At 40.2% G+C, this 17,862-nt stretch overlaps 1 protein-coding gene and 1 long non-coding RNA gene across 7 annotated transcripts in view; one reads left to right on the top strand and one right to left on the bottom strand.

Moving 5' to 3' along the window:
• The window catches only part of LOC143725727 (uncharacterized), a 75,008-nt gene extending 63,499 nt beyond the window's left edge, over nt 1-11,509 (bottom strand). For both annotated transcript variants that reach the window (XR_013198316.1, XR_013198317.1), the window contains exons 1-2: nt 11,369-11,509; nt 10,619-10,739 (exon numbers count right to left, since the gene is read on the bottom strand). This is a non-coding gene — a long non-coding RNA (uncharacterized LOC143725727). The remainder of the gene's footprint in view (nt 1-10,618; nt 10,740-11,368) is intronic.
• LOC143725724 (solute carrier family 41 member 1) overlaps nt 3,393-17,862 on the top strand; it is a 30,356-nt gene continuing 15,886 nt past the window's right edge. The window contains exons 1-3 of one of the 5 annotated variants that reach the window (XM_077218358.1): nt 3,393-3,618; nt 9,438-9,524; nt 13,901-14,218. In XM_077218358.1, the coding sequence (XP_077074473.1) occupies nt 13,925-14,218 (294 nt within the window). In that variant the 5' untranslated portion in view covers nt 3,393-3,618; nt 9,438-9,524; nt 13,901-13,924. Of the gene's footprint in view, nt 3,619-9,437; nt 9,525-11,188; nt 11,314-12,358; nt 12,517-13,900; nt 14,219-15,119; nt 15,237-15,257; nt 16,395-17,862 lie in introns of those variants that run through there. The other 4 variants (XM_077218356.1, XM_077218357.1, XM_077218360.1 and 1 more) reach the window with 4 other exon arrangements.

Raw genomic sequence — 17,862 nt, 5'->3', positions numbered from 1 at the left:
TTGCCCATTTTATGATCTGCTGGGTGAAATATAACGAAGATATAAATAACAGCACACAACTATCTGGGTAATTGAGGTATTGATCATGTGCACAGCTCAACCGGTGCAGTATGAGCTATGTGCTGAAATGTAATTTATGATTAATGGCCATTCACACAGATTGAAGAGGAATGAGACATTTAAAAGTTGAACTTCTTTTAACTTGAACGCTGTGTTTTTAGAATGCTGTGTCATGCACAAGATTCTGCAAAAGACGCAAAAGTGAGCGCAGTGGTTAAACATGTCCGTCTAGCATGTTTACATATCATGCCCTGTGTGATCGGACCCTAAACCCCTTACCTCTCAGTATGAGCTCAAGTAATAGTAACACTGCCTTGGCAATCACTGAATATTAATCAGCAGCTGTCACCTCTCATTATTAGTGCACAGAGTACATTATGACAGTCCTCTGAAAATTTTATTGAGAGGGAGCATGTCTGTCTACACCTATGAGTGCCGTAACACTCCCCAAAAAGCACTAAAGCTTGTTCCGTGAGTCTCCTGTTCAATGACGTGATGTCAAAGAAAGAACGGCTCACTATTCCCATGAAACTTATCACAGAAGTTTTCCATGACTCTTCTCTTGGAAAGTCTATTCGTTTCTTTTCTGCTGCACAGTTATGCTCAAACATTGTTCTGATAAGAGTGAAAGTCCCTGTACTGATAACAGATGTTTAATGGTCTAACAGGGTTTTTCCTGCATAGAGAAAATACGAGGCGGCCGCCTCCAGCTCTGGACAAAACTCGGACAGACAGTCACATCAAAGCCCGTCTACGGAAAGCCTTGCCACTCCCTATTAAGTCCTATTGTACCGAATTTTGGTTGTAGTTCCACCAGAGTTCCACTGGGGGGCGATCGTCCGAGTGCAAAATGAATGGGAGTCTATGGGGCTAGACAGCTAAATTTGTCTCTTTCACCTTATTGCCGTTGAGAAATCTCAGATTTGAATGTAGGTTTTGCAAGTTCAACATGGGTTATAGGTCGAAAGTTGAATGAACGAGTACTTAAGTCCTTTTGATTTCTTACAGGTTGAGTTGTTGTTGCCCATAACACGCTAGCATTAGCGTGTGGACGCTGATTGGTCAGTGAAGGACTGATTGCGACCAGACATACCGCCTGATGGCATCGTGGCATCTGAAGCGGGACCAGAATGTTAAGGTGGACTTAACTCTTCTAGCACGTGTATTTACCCGTGTCAGCTGAGTTGTCGATGCCTCGAGAGCCCGAAAGAAAGTGCAGATCGCGAAAGCACCAAAGTGACTGAAGGATTGCCGTAAAGCAGTTCTCTGGTGGTACGATGTGTATGACGTCATTGACAAGACTTTTTAAAGCTGCAGTAGGGAGTTTTGAGAAAATGTTGACTTAGCCTGAAAATTTGAACAAGCACAACTTACAGGTCCAACCCCCTTGCTCTCTGCTGCGCTACAGCCCTCCCTCCACAGCTCCTCCCCCACAGCGGAGCCTGCCGTGAACGCGCAGGCTAGTAAGCAGGACCACCGATCAAAATGAACAAATCTTTTTTCGAGTCATTTCGTTCGTTGAATGAACAAAATGACTCGAAAAAAAGATTTGTTCATTTGGATGAACGAGTTCGAACAGAAGAGTCACGAACGACGGTACGCGCTCGCGCTGTGCAAGAGAGGGGTGATCAGCGCGTACACGAGCGTGATTGACACTGCTAAGGCATTCCTCCTGGCTCTGATTGGTTGTTTCTGACCGGGAGCGGTGTATTTCTGCAAACGGCAATAGGACCACTGGGAGGAGCCAGAGGAGCTTGATTTTTTCACAGATTATCTGTCTGATATTCTACTGTCAGGACATAATGACATTTTTAACAAATATTTGTTTACAAAAGTTACCTAATGGAGCTTTAAAGCAAATAAGTGACTCTAAACAATCTAACACCCAGTAATCTGTAATTTCTTTGCATCTCCTTTCGAAAACAACATTCAAATTACTAGACAAAAAATGATATCCTGAGAAAAGTGGATTTTTAGGGGTATATCTCCATAGACCCCCATTCATTCTGCACTCGTCCTGTGAGCGCCCTCATATGGAACCAGAGTGGAACTGCAACCAGTTCAGAACCCGGAAGTTTACTGCAAGTGAAACTTCTCCCCATATTAGACATTCTCTGGTCACATGCTCTTACTTTTTTCACTTCCATTCTCTAACCGATAGTTTGCCAATCCGGTCGATGGGCCAAGTAATAAAAACATAACATTACAATTAATCGAGGGTGGATGACAGATACATCATTATAATGTGTTGAGTTTAATAAAGACACGGATCTCTCATCACGGTAAAACGCAATGAATGGGCGTCACTCTTTTAATTTCGTTTTCAACAATGTAATTCTCTTCAGGAAAAAACAATCAAGGAAAATGTATATCAGGTCTCGACATAAACGCTTGTCCGGGACACGTGTGTTTTTTTGAAGGGACAACTGAAAGAGAATTGTACTTGCCCAACCGGACAAATGCCCTGATTAAAATAATTTTCAATATCAAAAAAATAAAATAAAAAATAACCAGGGACACACTGATTGCATAACAGTCCAATAAACAAATAGTTAAGATTAAGTCACTTACATTTTTTGTTTTGTTTCAGCAGCGAAAATATTTCCAAACAAAGATCACAGCAGAATCACAGCCCATCTCACAGGAACACTCAGCCATGATTTATTACTGAATGATTCAGCGTTTTGAATGAATCGGTTGAGTCAAAGATTCAATTACCCATTCAAAAACTGCCTCATTCTGAATAAATCAGCCATTTGAATGAATGACTCAATGACTCCGGTGACTCAATGAGTCACCTGCTGTCACCTACTGGCGGTTTAGTTTCAAAGTATAATTCTTTTCAACATTCCTTATTTGTATATTCAAAAAATATATTCCTCCGGACCCCCTCTAAAAGTACCGAACTCAACCCACAAAAATACTGTGGGAAACACAGTAGGCTATATGATGATCTACGAAAAATACAAATTTAATTATCTTATTATTCAAATAAATTATCAGGATTTTATCACCTCCGCCTCGTTTTGAGGTAGGAAAAACCCTGTGATATCAGAATTGAGTAATACTTCGGGTTGGTGCAGAAAACCCAATAGTGCGTGAACAAGAGAGTAGTAATGCAAGAATTACATTTGCTAGACAAAAAGGAGACCTCAGGAGACCTTTCTGTGTGCTAAGAGTGCAGTTTGCTGCAAGTGCAATATGTGTCATTTCATCAGCGTGTTGTGACATGAATGAGATTAAGCTCATAAAACTGGATGACTCAGTTTTGCACTTGTGCCCTGCCAGCAGACTGTCTTATCATCTCTTTTTCTGAAGGATTTACTTTGCCTCTTCTTTGTCCTATTCTGAAGATGAAAAGATTGAGATATAAAGCGCAAGGAGACGGGAAAGTTAATGCAGACTAAGACTGGACAGAGGAGAGAGAATGGACACTTGGCAGTGAGAGGAAATCTGAGAGCTCATCAATCACTCTGTAACGTTATGTAATCGAGCTCTGCTGGAGAGGGTGGAGACCCACACGAACAGCTGCGGCCGATCTAAGCACGCTAAGCAAGAGTAAGCGCGCTGTGGGAAAGCGAAGAAATGTGGGAGTGGGGTGGAAAGCAGTTACACCGCATTTATCCTGCAACTAACATCACGATCAGCAATAGTCAGGAAGATTATTTTATTGTAATGAACTCTTTACACTGTCTGCAAAGATCTGGAGTGAAATTTGAAAATTGCTCCATTATCTTGGTGATAGTGTGAAAACGGTGAATCCATGCACAATGCATGGACTAAATACACATTTAGTTTTAAAGGATAGCCTGTAATGGGGTGGTGTTTTGTTGTAGTGGATACAATGCAGGGTCTGTAACTGGAACAATCTAGGGTTGGGTTCTGGAAATAAAAATCCCAATCCTTTTTTCATAGAGAAATCAATTTTAACGATTATATACAAACCTTTTGTGACAGACGTACCATAAGATTGGAGGTTATACATCAATGGTATATGGTTCTGTTGAAGCCATAATTCGGAGTAATTTTAACGTCATTTAAAAAAAATCATATTTAATATAGAATTTTTAGGTGAAGAACTACACTACCCATGAATCCTAAAGAAAAAGCAATCTCAAACTCAATTGACATAATCAAGCCAGTATTCCTACATTCTTAACTCTCTTATTTGTATATGCACATACAATACCATTCAATTTTTAGGGCTGATAAGATTTTTTTTGTTTTTGAAAGAAGTCTCACCTAAGCTGCATTTATTTGATAAAAAGAGTAAAAACAGTAATGTCAAATATTATTACAATTTAAAATAGCTGTTTTGTATTTTATTACATTTTAAAATATAGCCTACAGTGTGTGTGTGTGTGTGTATATATATATATATATATATATATATATATATATATATAGTTAGCTATTTTAAATTACTGTGATGGTAAATCTGAATTCTCAGCATCCATTACTTCAATCTTCAGTGTCACATACTCCATCTATGCTGCTTTGAATTATATTTTTTATACTTATGAAATATTACTAAAAATTACGAATTTAAATTACTAAAAATCTATTATCAATAATAAATCAGTTTTACTTGTACTATTGTTTTTCATTCAAGTACGTCTGTCGCGAAACTGCTCTGAGACAGGCAAGTTAAGATCCAAACGCAGCTTTTATTATAATATAAAGTGGTAATCCAGAATCATGGTCGAACAGATAAGCAATAGATCAAAGTCCCGGTAGGCAGTCCAAACAAACAAAACATAAAAGGCAGGGAACAAGGCAAACGGGAAATCCAAAGACAGGCAGGGAAAAAAGGCAAAATATAGAAACCAGGTAAACGCTCAGAGATGCAGTGGGACACAAACAAAACTTAGCCCTGAGTGAGTGAATGAACATGGAATAAATAGACAAGGACTAACAGGGTGATGAGACAGAGGTGAATTACATGATGAATGCTGATGAATCCGGGCATTGAGTTATGGGAAATGTTGTTAGTGAGGAAGTGATCAAAGTCTATTGTGGAGCGCCCTCTGGTGGCTCTCGAGGGCACTCCAGCTGGTGATCGTTACATAGCCCCCCCCCCCAATGGGCGGCTTCCAGACGCTCCAAAACTGTCCAGGTGGGAGGTGGCATGGAGGCGGATCCGGGGGCAGGATGGAGGGCCAGGTCCGTGGAGTAGAAGAGGGCCTGGAGACTGCGGCAGGATGGAAGGCCAGGGCGGAGCAGGCTGTGCAGGCGACCAGGGCGGAAACGACCCCTCGGGCGGCCAGGGCGGAGACGACCACTCGGGCGGCCAGGGCGGAGACGACCACTCGGGCGGCCAGGGTTATGAAGACCCCTCGGGCGGCCAGGGTGGTGAAGACCCCGGCTCAGGAACAGCAGACACCGGCTCAGGAACAGCAGACACCGGCTCAGGAACAGTAGACACCAGCTCAGGAACAGCAGACACCGGCTCAGGAACAGCAGACACCGGCTCAGGAACAGCAGACAACACACACACACCGGCTCGGGAACAGCAGACAACACACACACACTGGCTCGGGAACAGCAGACAACACACACACACTGGCTCGGGAACAGACAACACACACACTGGCTCGGGAACAGACATCACACACACTGGCTCGGGAACAGACATCACACACACTGGCTCGGGAACAGACATCACACTCACTGGCTCGGGAACAGAAACGGTCTCTGGATCGGCAGACGTGACTTGAACAGTCTCTGGATCGGCAGACGTGACTTGAACAGTCTCTGGATCGGCAGACGTGACTTGAAAAGTCTCTGGATCGGCAGACGTGACTTGAAAAGTCTCTGGATCGGCAGACGTGACTTGAACAGTCTCTGGATCGGCAGACGTGACTTGAACAGTCTCTGGATCGGCAGACGTGACTTGAACAGTCTCTGGATCGGCAGACATGACTTGAACAGTCTCTGGATCGGCAGAAGTGACTTGAACAGTCTCTGGATCGGCAGAAGTGACTTGAACAGTCTCTGGATCGGCAGAAGTGACTTGAACAATCTCCGTGCTGGACAGGACCAGCGGCGAAGGCTCAGTGCTGGACGGGACCAGCGGCGAAGAGGGCCTTGAGCTGGGCAGGACCAGCGGCGAAGAGGATTGAGCGCTGGGCAGGACCAGCAGCGAAGAGGTCCTTGAGCTGGGCAGGACCAGCGGCGAAGAGGACTGAGCGCTGGGCAGGACCAGCGGCGAAGAGGACTGAGTGCTAGGCAGGACCAGCAGCGAAGAGGGCCTTGAGCTGGGCAGGACCAGTGGTGAAGAGGGCCTTGGCTCTTGCTGGACGTGGCTGACGTGAAGCTCTGGCTGGACGTGGCTGACGTGAAGCTCTGGCTGGACGTGGCTGACGTGAAGCTCTGGCTGGACGTGGCTGACGTGAAGCTCTGGCTGGACGTGGCTGACGTGAAGCTCTGGCTGGACGTGGCTGACGTGAAGCTCTGGCTGGACGTGGCTGACGTGAAGCTCTGACTGGACGTGGCTGACGTGAAGCTCTGGCTGGACGTGGCTGACGTGAAGCTCTGGCTGGACGTGGCTGACGTGAAGCTCTGGCTGGACGTGGCTGACGTGAAGCTCTGGCTGGACGGTCTCTGGGTCGTTGTGGTTGACGTGAAACTGAGGGGATACTGTGGATTCATGGAGTTCCTCATTTACCACACCGCTTAACAGAAGGGCCAGTTCAATATAGCTCTCCAATGTCCCGTGAGGCTCATGCAAGGCCATGAATGAACTGAGCGGTTCTGATAGCCTTCCTCGGAAGAAGATCATCAGGCATTCCTCGCTCATAGAGGTGAAAGGTGCCAGCTTGATAAAATATTCTACGTACTCCTCAATCAAACGATTCCTCTGACGGAGACACAGGATTTGGACTGCTGTGTCCATGGCTAGTATTGCTGCTGGATCTGGGTGTGGCTAAGTTTTCTGTCACGAAACTGCTCTGAGACAGGCAAGTTAAGATCCAAACGCAGCTTTTATTATAATATAAAGTGGTAATCCAGAATCGTGGTCGAACAGATAAGCAATAGGTCAAAGTCCCGGTAGGCAGTCCAAACAAACAAAACATAAAAGGCAGGGAACAAGGCAAATGGGAAATCCAAAGACAGGCAGGGAAAAAAGGCAAAATATAGAAACCAGGTAAACGCTCAGAGATGCAGTGGGACACAATCAAAACTTAGCCCTGAGTGAGTGAATGAACATGAAATAAATAGACAAGGACTAACAGGGTGATGAGACACAGGTGAATGACATGATGAATGCTGATGAATCCGGGCAGTGAGTTATGGGAAATGTAGTTAGTGAGGAAGTGATCAAAGTCTATTGTGGAGCGCCCTCTGGTGGTTCTCGAGGGCACTCCAGCTGGTGATCGTTACAACGTCATGTTGCAGTGCTTCATTGGATTGTTGTTCATTGCTTCATAGAAGACATTAGTTTTGAACACTTGTTGTTTTCTGATTTTCATGCATTGTATTATGTATATGTTGATTTTTTGCTTCAAAACAGTCAATGTTGTGAGTATTCTCAGAGGTGATTGCTTTGGTTCATGGCTAAGAGCTAAAGCTTTTTTTTAAAATCCTTATGGAGAAAAAGAATGGGAAAAATGGGAACCAATGCCACTGAAAAAGTGGCTAGTCACTGTTGTGCTCTATTGACTAGTTAGCGTCAACACCTTCATCCCTACTCGTGGATGTCTTACTACACCATTATGTTGTCAAAAAACATGTTTAATGGCCTTAGTAAAAAAGTAACTGCTTTTGTTCAAGCCACACAAATATTTCATTATATTAGATGCTTTATTTGGAGGGATCTTAAAAGCATCAAATTGACTTTTTTTGACAAGTGATCAGTCACATGTTTCTGGAAGCGAGTACCCATGAAACGAAGATGGCATCCTCAAGGCTGCGTACTTCAAGGGGGCCATGTGCCTTCTGATGACTGCAGCTGAGATGAGTGGGAAATGTATCAGATAACTTTGTGTATTATATCTTTGGTTTATTCCCCATAATGAGGAAGCCAAGAGCCATCACCACTGTGCCCTTGAGCAAGGCACTTAACCTCAGGTTTCTCCAGGGGAATTGTCCCAATAATAAAACCATGCCATCATTCAAATGCAACATCTCACAGGCTTGTTCATTTGCTAATACATAAAGGTTATATTTTATTTTGAGACAAAATCTGCTCATCACGAATGCACTTTCTTTGGCAGGCTGTTTGACAGCTATTACAGTGAGACTTATGTGCCAAACTTATCCTTCATTCAGCATGTGCCATGGCAGGGATTCTTCCCTCTTGGATGAGACCACGTTTTCATGAACGTTAGGGCTCAGAAACATGAGACATCATATTTTTGTTGGGGTATAACAGAGTCGTTGCTAAATTAGGAAACGTTTTGATGCCGCCCAAAATATATGAATAACGTTATAAACAATTGTGTGTTGAAGGTTCGCTGTTCGTCTTCAAGAGCTCTAAGTAGAAAGCTGTCAGTCACACTCCTGACCTTCACATCCATAACATGACCTCATAGGCCTGGAATCAGAGCCATATGATCACCACGTTCTGAACGCAGAGTCGAGAGGTCATTTGAGAACCTGTTATTAGCTCTGAGCTAAGGGTGAAGGAAACATGTAGTGTTCCGCAGTCACGCTGTGACTTCAGTCAATGATCAAATTTGCTTTTGATATTTCGTACAATATATGCACTGGGGCTGTTTCTCTCTGCAAGAAAGATTTCAAGGATTTTACACGATCCTGGCGCAGGTGCTGATAAGCTCTTTGGAATGTGTGACACTAATCCCATTTCAGTTTAAAGTATTAAACCATCTTATAAATTTTGATTTATCGGTTCCCTGTTAAGACCTTGTTAACATGTGCGAAGCTACTGCATTTCAGGAAAGGTTAGGGGTTATGTGTTTCTTGGAACTCTAGTCGATTCCCGCTGTTGTAGTCTCTTCATGTTAGTGAAGTACACTAGAGATAAAACATATGTACTTATAGGTTTTACTAAAGGCTTCACTGCCTTGTAATTTTTGTGGAAACCGGCCCTGTTTACTTGTTACTGTGATTTCTTTTGATGTGACAGTTTTATGGGGTACGTTTGAGGTGATTTGCTCGGAGGAAGCAATTAGCCATCTTTTCCTTCTTTAGAAGTGGGAATACGCCACTTGTCAACATTTGAATTAATGACTTTGATGGGCATTTATGGGTTTTGAAATGCTATAGAATGTACAGTATGCCTGCAATATGTTTCCTTTTGAATTGTCGCTGAGCACAGAGCGTCAGGTTGTCAAACAAACTGATTGATACAGAATCTGTGCGTTTTTCCAGGCATAACATTCCTTCATTTTTGCTCCTTCTCTTTTGCTTTGAAGTTTGAGATGAAGGGGAGAACAGCTGGGACGTCTGAAGCCAAAGGAAGAGTGTGGGAGGAGGTGTAATGTGAAAGTTAAGCATTGTGGGTAAGTGTTTGTGTGCGTGTGTGTGACAGGTGTCCACTGTGTCTCGCTGGAAAGGGACAGTAGCTATATTTAGCATCTCTGACAAGTTTCCACCACTCCTGTCAGGCAACAGCATACCCATAATTACAGCGTATTTGTGTGTGTGTTTGCTTCTATTTTACTACGTTTTATTCCGGTATTTAATGTCAGAGGTCCATAAGAGGCATTGTGGGAGTTCTTGTTATGTGTGTAATTCATCCACCGACACATTATTTTGCTCTATTTTTGATCAATATGCAAACCCTGCAATCCAACTGTTCTTTTAATTACGAAAACACATTTTCTTTACTTTACTTCCACCTAGTGGAACACTGTAACATTACACAGGAAGCAGAAACATATTTAGGTCATTCTCGGATATTTAGAGAATGTTATGGAATAGCATACTACCATACTATACCTACCATTCCTGTAGTATATATTTTAGTATGTATATTTGTCTCAGTATGCACATTTTCTGTATGCATAAAAAAAACTATTAAAAATAGTTTTCATTAAATAAAGCGGAAATAAAATAAAATATTAAATATAAGATGAAAAACGTATACAAATAAAAAAAACATAAATGAAAATGTGAAATGTTTCATTGGCAACTAACAACAATTAAGTAAAAGTACTAAAGTTATTAAAACTGGAATAAAGATAAATAGAAAAAAAACTATAAAAACATAAAAAAATAGAAAAAACATAACAAAAGTACAAGAACTTAACTAAAAAAGAATATATATATATATATATATATATATATATATATATATATAAAAGCTAATATTTATATTACTATATAAACATACTAAAATAACACTGGCTCTATACTGTAGTCTTTACTGTACTGTAGTCTGTAGTCATTCCATTTCCAATGTGATGAAAGAACCTAAAGTAATGAATTATTTTTACACTCATTATTTGATGTGACTGCCAAAAATAAAGATCTTTTTAATAAATATGAACTGGCAAAATGCCCATTTCATTTCCGAGAAGTTAATGTCACACACATGTAATTGTGAGATAATTTAAAGTACTATTCTTTGAAACCTTTACTATACTGTACTTACTGTTTTTGAAGCGTATACTGTGCAGTATTCAGTGAGATAGTATTCCAGTCCGAACACATACTATGATCCTTAATCAATGTCGTATTTGATTCTGGAACTGTCTGGCTTCTTCATCATGTTCCTGTAACAATAAATAACAACATTTGCTGACAACAATTTAAATAAGAATATCATTGCTATAATACTGCTATGAAATATATATAAACAAATACTGAAAATATGCTTATGTAACAGCCCTTTGAGATGATGTGAAACCAACAGAATTACTGCAAGGTAAATTTATTGTGAAGTGACCCAGTCAGTCAAAATCATACGCTGTGCTCTAACACTATTTGCATAATTACTGCACCAAATTAGGTCTAAAAGCCTTTTTCAAAACCTGTGCCTGCAAACACTGTCATTTCAAATTTGGTGGTAGTGAAGAGACAGTGATATGTGTATGGAAACCGTTTAACTGAAGTTCTTTGAAGGGAGAGGAGCATGGGTTTCCCTGTCAACACCATCTTCTCAGTGGCAGATGAGGTCAGACAGGAGGGGGTTGTTCTAAACTGCCAGCAGGATGAAATTTAAGACACTCTCCGAGCCACCCCCCATCTGTGACTCCCCCAATCCGACTGCACGTTGTTATTCTCGGTGCCATTTAAGATTTATGCTGGTCACTTACGACTTTCCTTCGCTTTGCGACATTGTGATAGGTAAGACGTATGTATGTATGTTAGATTTGCATGGACAAATCTGTGCTGTACTTACACCGTAGCAGAATTTGGGATTAGTTTGTGTTATCAGCTTTCCATTTAATTCTATGGACCATTCATATATCCAGTTATAAGTTGTCTGCCTGGTATGCAACTTTTCATGACCTTTGGAAGTTAGATGCATGCGTGGACACCTGCAATGTGGACAAATGCAAGGTAGAGAAGTCAAATTATTATATACTCAACTCTAGAAGTAGACAGCACTTTTAATCTGTCATCTCTTAAAATAAAGTTGCAGTGCCAAATTTAATATAAGAATTATCGATCAAGGTTTACACACTAAATAAAATAAATGTATACATAAAATGTTACATACGAAATGTATAATTAACAACATCACCTAGTTTCATTCTATTTGGGTTTTGACTAGAGTGCACTGCTGACAACAACTAGTGTTGTTTCGTTTTTGAATGAATCATTTAAGTGAACAAAGCATTCCGGTTCGAATGAATCATTCATGTTTTCCGTTCACTGAAGCACGTGACCAATTTCCTCTTTAAGTGAGAACGAAGCTTGTTCGTGAATAACTGATGTATATAAACGTGACGTCATTTATTATACCTTAAAATATGTGTAGCTTTGTAGCCTATGTTATAATATTCTAAGTCAGTCTGCGATCAGCGTCGTTCAAAACAAGTAGAGAAATAACAGTGCGGAAGAATTATGAATGTAAACATGATAGCCTACATAAAAAAAGGGAGAATATATTGACACAACATTAAACTACTAAATGTATTTATGCTGTTAGCTGTAGGCTAAATAAATTGGGGGCTTTATGGGTCGTTATGGATTTGAACGATTAAATTAATGATTCGATTCACTCCCTTTATTTTCGCTTGTCACCACCTACTGGCACTGTCGAATCACCAAATACTGTACGACATAACGAATTAATATTAATTTCATCATGCATACGTTGCTTTGATTCCTTCTAGGCGCGTCCCATCACGTGACTAATAAATATTCATGAGCCAAGCTTTTCTCTGTAGTACTATTGGTGAATTCGTTTCCTATCGAGGAAGTTATCATTTCGAGTAGTGATTCTACGCGCTTAAGCATTTACAGTGAATAATAGCATTATCGATAGCGAAGCTTCATATAATGTGATGAACATAAACACAAAAGAAGGGCTAATTTGAGACGGTAGGCTGTTCTTTACGTGGCTTTCTATTGCTGATGTGGAGCACAACCTAACACCGTGTGTAACCTATCATTGTTTTCATCTGTCATTGTCAATATAATAGGTCGACAGCATTTAGCTTCGATCCATATACGTGTGAGATACATTTATTAGTTAGAGGAACGGTTGTTGTGAGATTTGAGGCAAGCTTCAGTGATATATCTGTGGGAATGTGCGTTTTGATATTGCTATGGCAACGTGTCATCAGTGCCTATGGACCAAAACATGAGCATCATCGTCGGTGTGATTAAACTAAAGATCGAAGTGTTACAAACCTTTCAGATCAGACTGTTGATACATTGTGGATCATTAGTGGTAACAAGTTCTGTTTAAAAGTAGCCCGAAAAAGCTAATTTCCAAAATACTGATTAACATTATTAACGCTAATGCAGTAATATTTATGCAGCTTCACCGTTTATAAATGCCTTACATTCAAAATCACTTACAGATAACGTTAAATCACTAAAATACACGTTAGACTACTCAGATTGTACAGTGGAGTTCAAGAGTATGCAGCCACATTGAAAATCTGGGATGTGCAATCAATGTAAATGAAATGTGTAACTTAATTAAATAGATTTTTTTTAACACAAGAAAAAAATAACACAAATCAAACCTGGTTGGGCAAGTTCTGTTTTTTACTAAGATATAAACATATATTTAATATTAGTACTTATTTATACAATTAATATTTGAGCGACATATTTCATGTCACATTCAATTTTATTTAATGCTTTTCTTTACATAAATAATGCTACAAATATATGATTAGAATGACATTCTAGAATCAGAATTAAAAACAACAATGTTCATCACCAAATATTTAAAAGGATAGTTCATCCAAAAATGAAAATGATGTAATTTACTTACCCTCAAGTTGTTCGAAACCTGTACGAGTTTCTATGTTCTGCTGAACACAAAGGAAGATATTTGGAAGAATGTTGATAACTAGACAGTTGACGGTAGCCATTGGCCTTTATAGTAGGAAAGAAATACTATGGAAGTTAATGAGGCCCTGAAACTGTCTGGTTACTGACATTCTTCAAAATATCACCCTGTGTTCAACAGAACAACGAAAACTCATACAGGTTTGGAACAATTGAGGATGAGAAAATGATCACAGAATTTTCATTTTTGGGTGAAATATCCCTTTAAATTTGTTCAGCTTTTCACTCAAAATTATTTTTCTGATATTATTATCATGTAATGAATACATTTGTGTTAAATTAGAAGAAAAAAATGCAAAAGAGGCATTTTGACTTATGAATCCCAACTGTATGTTTTGGCATAAATTAAAGGTTTTATTGTATTTGACTTTGACTGAGTGATGGAATTCCGGTTTCTCAGAGGGAGCGGACAGGAGACTCCACCATGGCAGGAGACGAAGTTCGACAGAGGAAAGGAGGTGGCCGCAAGAAGTCCAAAAAGGGGAAAGGAAAGGGGCAGGTTCCTTTGGATCGGGCTGGCAGTCTAGATGAGCAAAATGACCTGCTGTTGCCGCCTCCCATCATACCACCTAAACAGCCTGTGGAGGAGAGGATCAAAACAGCCCAGGCTAAGATAGAAGATGAGTCAGCCATTTCTATCTGCCTGCAGGTGCTGATCCCATACCTGCTGGCTGGGATGGGGATGGTGATGGCAGGTATGGTGCTGGACAGTGTGCAGGTAAGAGACTTTTGAAGAACTTTCTGCCACTTTACATAACGTTTTATTGCCTGACATGTCTTTGCAACAGTGTGAGGTTGATGCTATAGCAACTAATGTGCCCACTTTAATTATCCAGCATGTCAAGTGCTGATATTTATGGTCCTCACTTACAGGTAGCAGAGTGTGAGGCAAATTAATGTGGTGGTCATTAAAATTCATTCGGAAGGAGAGAGACCGGACAAAACACTCCTATCATGAAAAGCATTAAAGCAATAGTTCACCCAAAAATGTTGTCAATTTGAAGTCACTACAAATCTGTTTTGTGGAACATAAATTGAGATGTTTAACAAAATGTTAATGCAACTTTTCTTTCCATGCAACCAAAGTGAATGGGAAAAGTGTCTAAAGCTCTAAAAATAACAAAAAGATGTAATAAAAGTCTCTAAAAAATGGAATGTCACAAAACATTTATTGAACGAAATCTGCATTTCATGATGCTGATGGATCCTTTCATCCATGAAATTAGGTGTCCCTCAAAAGATCTCAGAGGAAAAAAGTCCAAATTGCGAGATGTGAACTCAAACTTCTTTTTTTTTACAACATCTCCTTTTGTGGTCCATAAAAGAAAGAAAGACGTACACCATTAGAACAGGGTGAGTAATTTATGACTTAATCTTCATTTTAGGGTGAACTATCCCTTTACCTCAAAATTGAGAGATAAACTCAGATTTGCAAGAAATAAAGTCAGAATTATTAGATAAAAAGTCTATTATTATTCTTAAACAGGCTTACACATGAGAGCGAGTAAATATTGACAAAAAAGATTATTTTAAAGAATGCCTGCCTAATAATCGTTGTCTCAAGAGATGCTGTGTCCTGATGGTGTTCAATGCATGCGTTCAGAGGTGTGTGTGGGTGATGTGGGTCTGGATTTGCTGCGTCACTGTGCCTGCTCACGACCGAGCTGGGGTTGTTTTTAGCTGAATCATGCCCCTCTTTCCAGCATGTCCTCTACGCACTGGCAAGCAGTAGAGTGGTGAGTAATCGAACAACGCTGCTTTTACAACCCCATGGGTTCTCAATCTGTCTCTTTGTCTCTCATACACACTTGTTCTATCTCGCTCTCCTCCTTCTTCTTTCCCCCCTCTCGTCCGGCTGCCAAGCACTCAGCCCTTTCATAGCTGATAAGACAGGTTCAGTTATACGTCAGAGTAGACATTAGCAGAGAGCAGGACGGGGGACAGACGCAGGACTCTGAGCAGATGAAATGGTTGATAGGAAGTAATAAGGCTCAGACTAGCGACTGTTTAAAGGCCTGATGCACCGGTGAGGAGGGGGGTGAAGAGGAACGAGTAGAAAAAAGCCTCAACGTGTTTCTGTCACGTTCTGGACCTGTTAGACCAGGCCTGGTGACGGAGACGTCGATCCGGACAGGACTGTTTGTCTTGTGAGTCACAACTTCTGTGGCGGAGTGAAGATGCGCTCGGGAGATCATAGCGCTCGTGTACATGGACGTTCCAGCGACCTGTGAGTGGAAAAAGAAGGCGGCTTGGGAATTATCGTAAGAGTCCTCTAGAGACAGCTCTCATCAGGCATATGACGAGACTTTTTAAAAGTGGATTTTGATGCTCAGAGAACCAACTGAGGAGAAAGGAGACTTTTGAATGTGAAGATTCCTGTTGGATTTGTTGGCATTGATAGAACTGAAATATACATCAGCCAACTTGTTGGGCCTTTGCTAGCCTGGGACTATCTGAAGATACTAAATTGCCTCATTGTTTAATCTTAAGAACATCTTGTCTTTCTGAGTGTAGAGAAAAATGAGCATATTATTTTTCTTCTTCCTAATCTAGATCATTTTCTTGCCTGTTTGTCTTGAGCATCTTATTTTGTTTTCGAGACATTATGAAAGGTACGTTCAGCTATCTAAGAGAGTGTTAAAAGCTTCCAGGAACCCTCGTTGAACCTTCCGGTTACGCTGGGGAATGGGGTAGCAGAGATGGTGGTCACTCAGTTAGAGCTGGAGCTCTGTTATCATGGGACGAAGCTCAGAGGTTTCACCTGCAAACTCACCCGTTCGGCTCATGGCTTTCTGCCGGAGAGCTCGTACATCATCGCTGCGCAGGTCTTCCTGCCGTATCTGCTGGGCGGCCTGGGGATGGTGGCGGCCGGTATCGTCATGGACATTATCCAAGTATGAGCAATTTAATCTAGATTTGCCATATTTCTTGGTTGATATGTAATTGAAATTGCATTTTTACAAACTGTAAGTAATGCTGTTTTCCAAAAGTATTGATAAATGTTGGCGATACCATGGTTTAGTGGTGGGATTAGATGTAATGCCATCATACTTTGATATATCCCTCCATTATAAAAAAGTACCTTTTTTTTGGACATGTACCATGGTAGTGCTATGACTTTCTGACTTGGAGTACCATGTAAATACCATGGGAATCCTACAGTAGTTTTATGAAGGCTTGATACTACCATATTCATATACCATCTTCATGTTACTTCAAGAATTCCATGATATACATGTCTAAAAATCCTATTTCCATTGCAGCATGTCCCTAAAATCATAATACCATGGTACTTTTCTACCTTTTTGTGTGTTTTCTTAGTTAGTGGGTAAATGTTGAAGCATATAGATATTGAAGTTTAAAGAAATAAGCCAGATTAATAAATGTATTAAGTAAGTAAGAGAGGTAAAATCACTGTGATTCATGGCTTTACCTGGTTTTAATGCTTTAATAACATGACAGCGAATAAAACAAAATTGTATCATAATTTATTAATAACTTATCTCAAATTCATTAATTAATTTATCAATTTATTTAAAAACTGGTTCACTTAATATTTGCTTAATCACTAAAAAATTATTTCCTTTCTTTCTGAAAGCATTTCAAATACAAATGAAATTGAAATAAAGCTGAAATAAAATAAAATATAAATATTCGATTAAATTTTTAAACCAAAAACCTTAAGTTCAAATAATATAAATTAAATTTAAGTACTAATATTACAACTAAAAATGAAATAGATTGAAATTAAATCTGAATATAAATGAATGAAAAAAATGCACATAACAAAATGACTAAAACTAAAATTAAAATGAAAACTGAAAGTCTAAAAATAAAAGCTAATTCAAAATGTGAATAAATTATATAATAGTATATAAATAATACAAAAATAACACTGCTTTTGTATGTTCCATTATTGCACCTTTACATCAGATATGTAGAAAAATGTGTGTCGATCGTAAGTTACTGTGTTCTAACGCAAAATATCCCCTAGTTAATATACTTAATGTTTTATACAGTATGCAGTTGTCTCATCATGGAATATCAGCACACTTCACAAGCACATGCTAACTTCCAGTAACAGCTCCTCATGTCCCTCATCATGTCCTCCAGCGGTTGGCATGGACTGTGTTGTGTGTCTATTAATTGAATTCTCATGGGGGCAGGTGAGATAGACAGGGTGAGAGAATGAGAGCTTGTTTGTAGAGGGCTGAGAGAGAGAGGATGAGAAGTGGGCTAGATCCCAAGACGGGCCTGTGACACCAGCCTCTCGAAACAGCCTGCACTGTGCTTGTGGTAAAAATACCATCCCCTGGCTGACTGGCTAGCTGGCACCGGTCTCTTATCTGTTTATTTAAACAT

This window comes from Siphateles boraxobius, unplaced genomic scaffold (genome assembly GCF_051911475.1).
Source record: "Siphateles boraxobius isolate OS27281-9 unplaced genomic scaffold, OSU_SipBor_1 77, whole genome shotgun sequence".
Classification (NCBI taxonomy): domain Eukaryota; kingdom Metazoa; phylum Chordata; class Actinopteri; order Cypriniformes; family Leuciscidae; genus Siphateles; species Siphateles boraxobius.
Note: the sequence above shows the minus strand (reverse complement) of the source record. Positions and strands in the feature narration are given on the sequence as shown.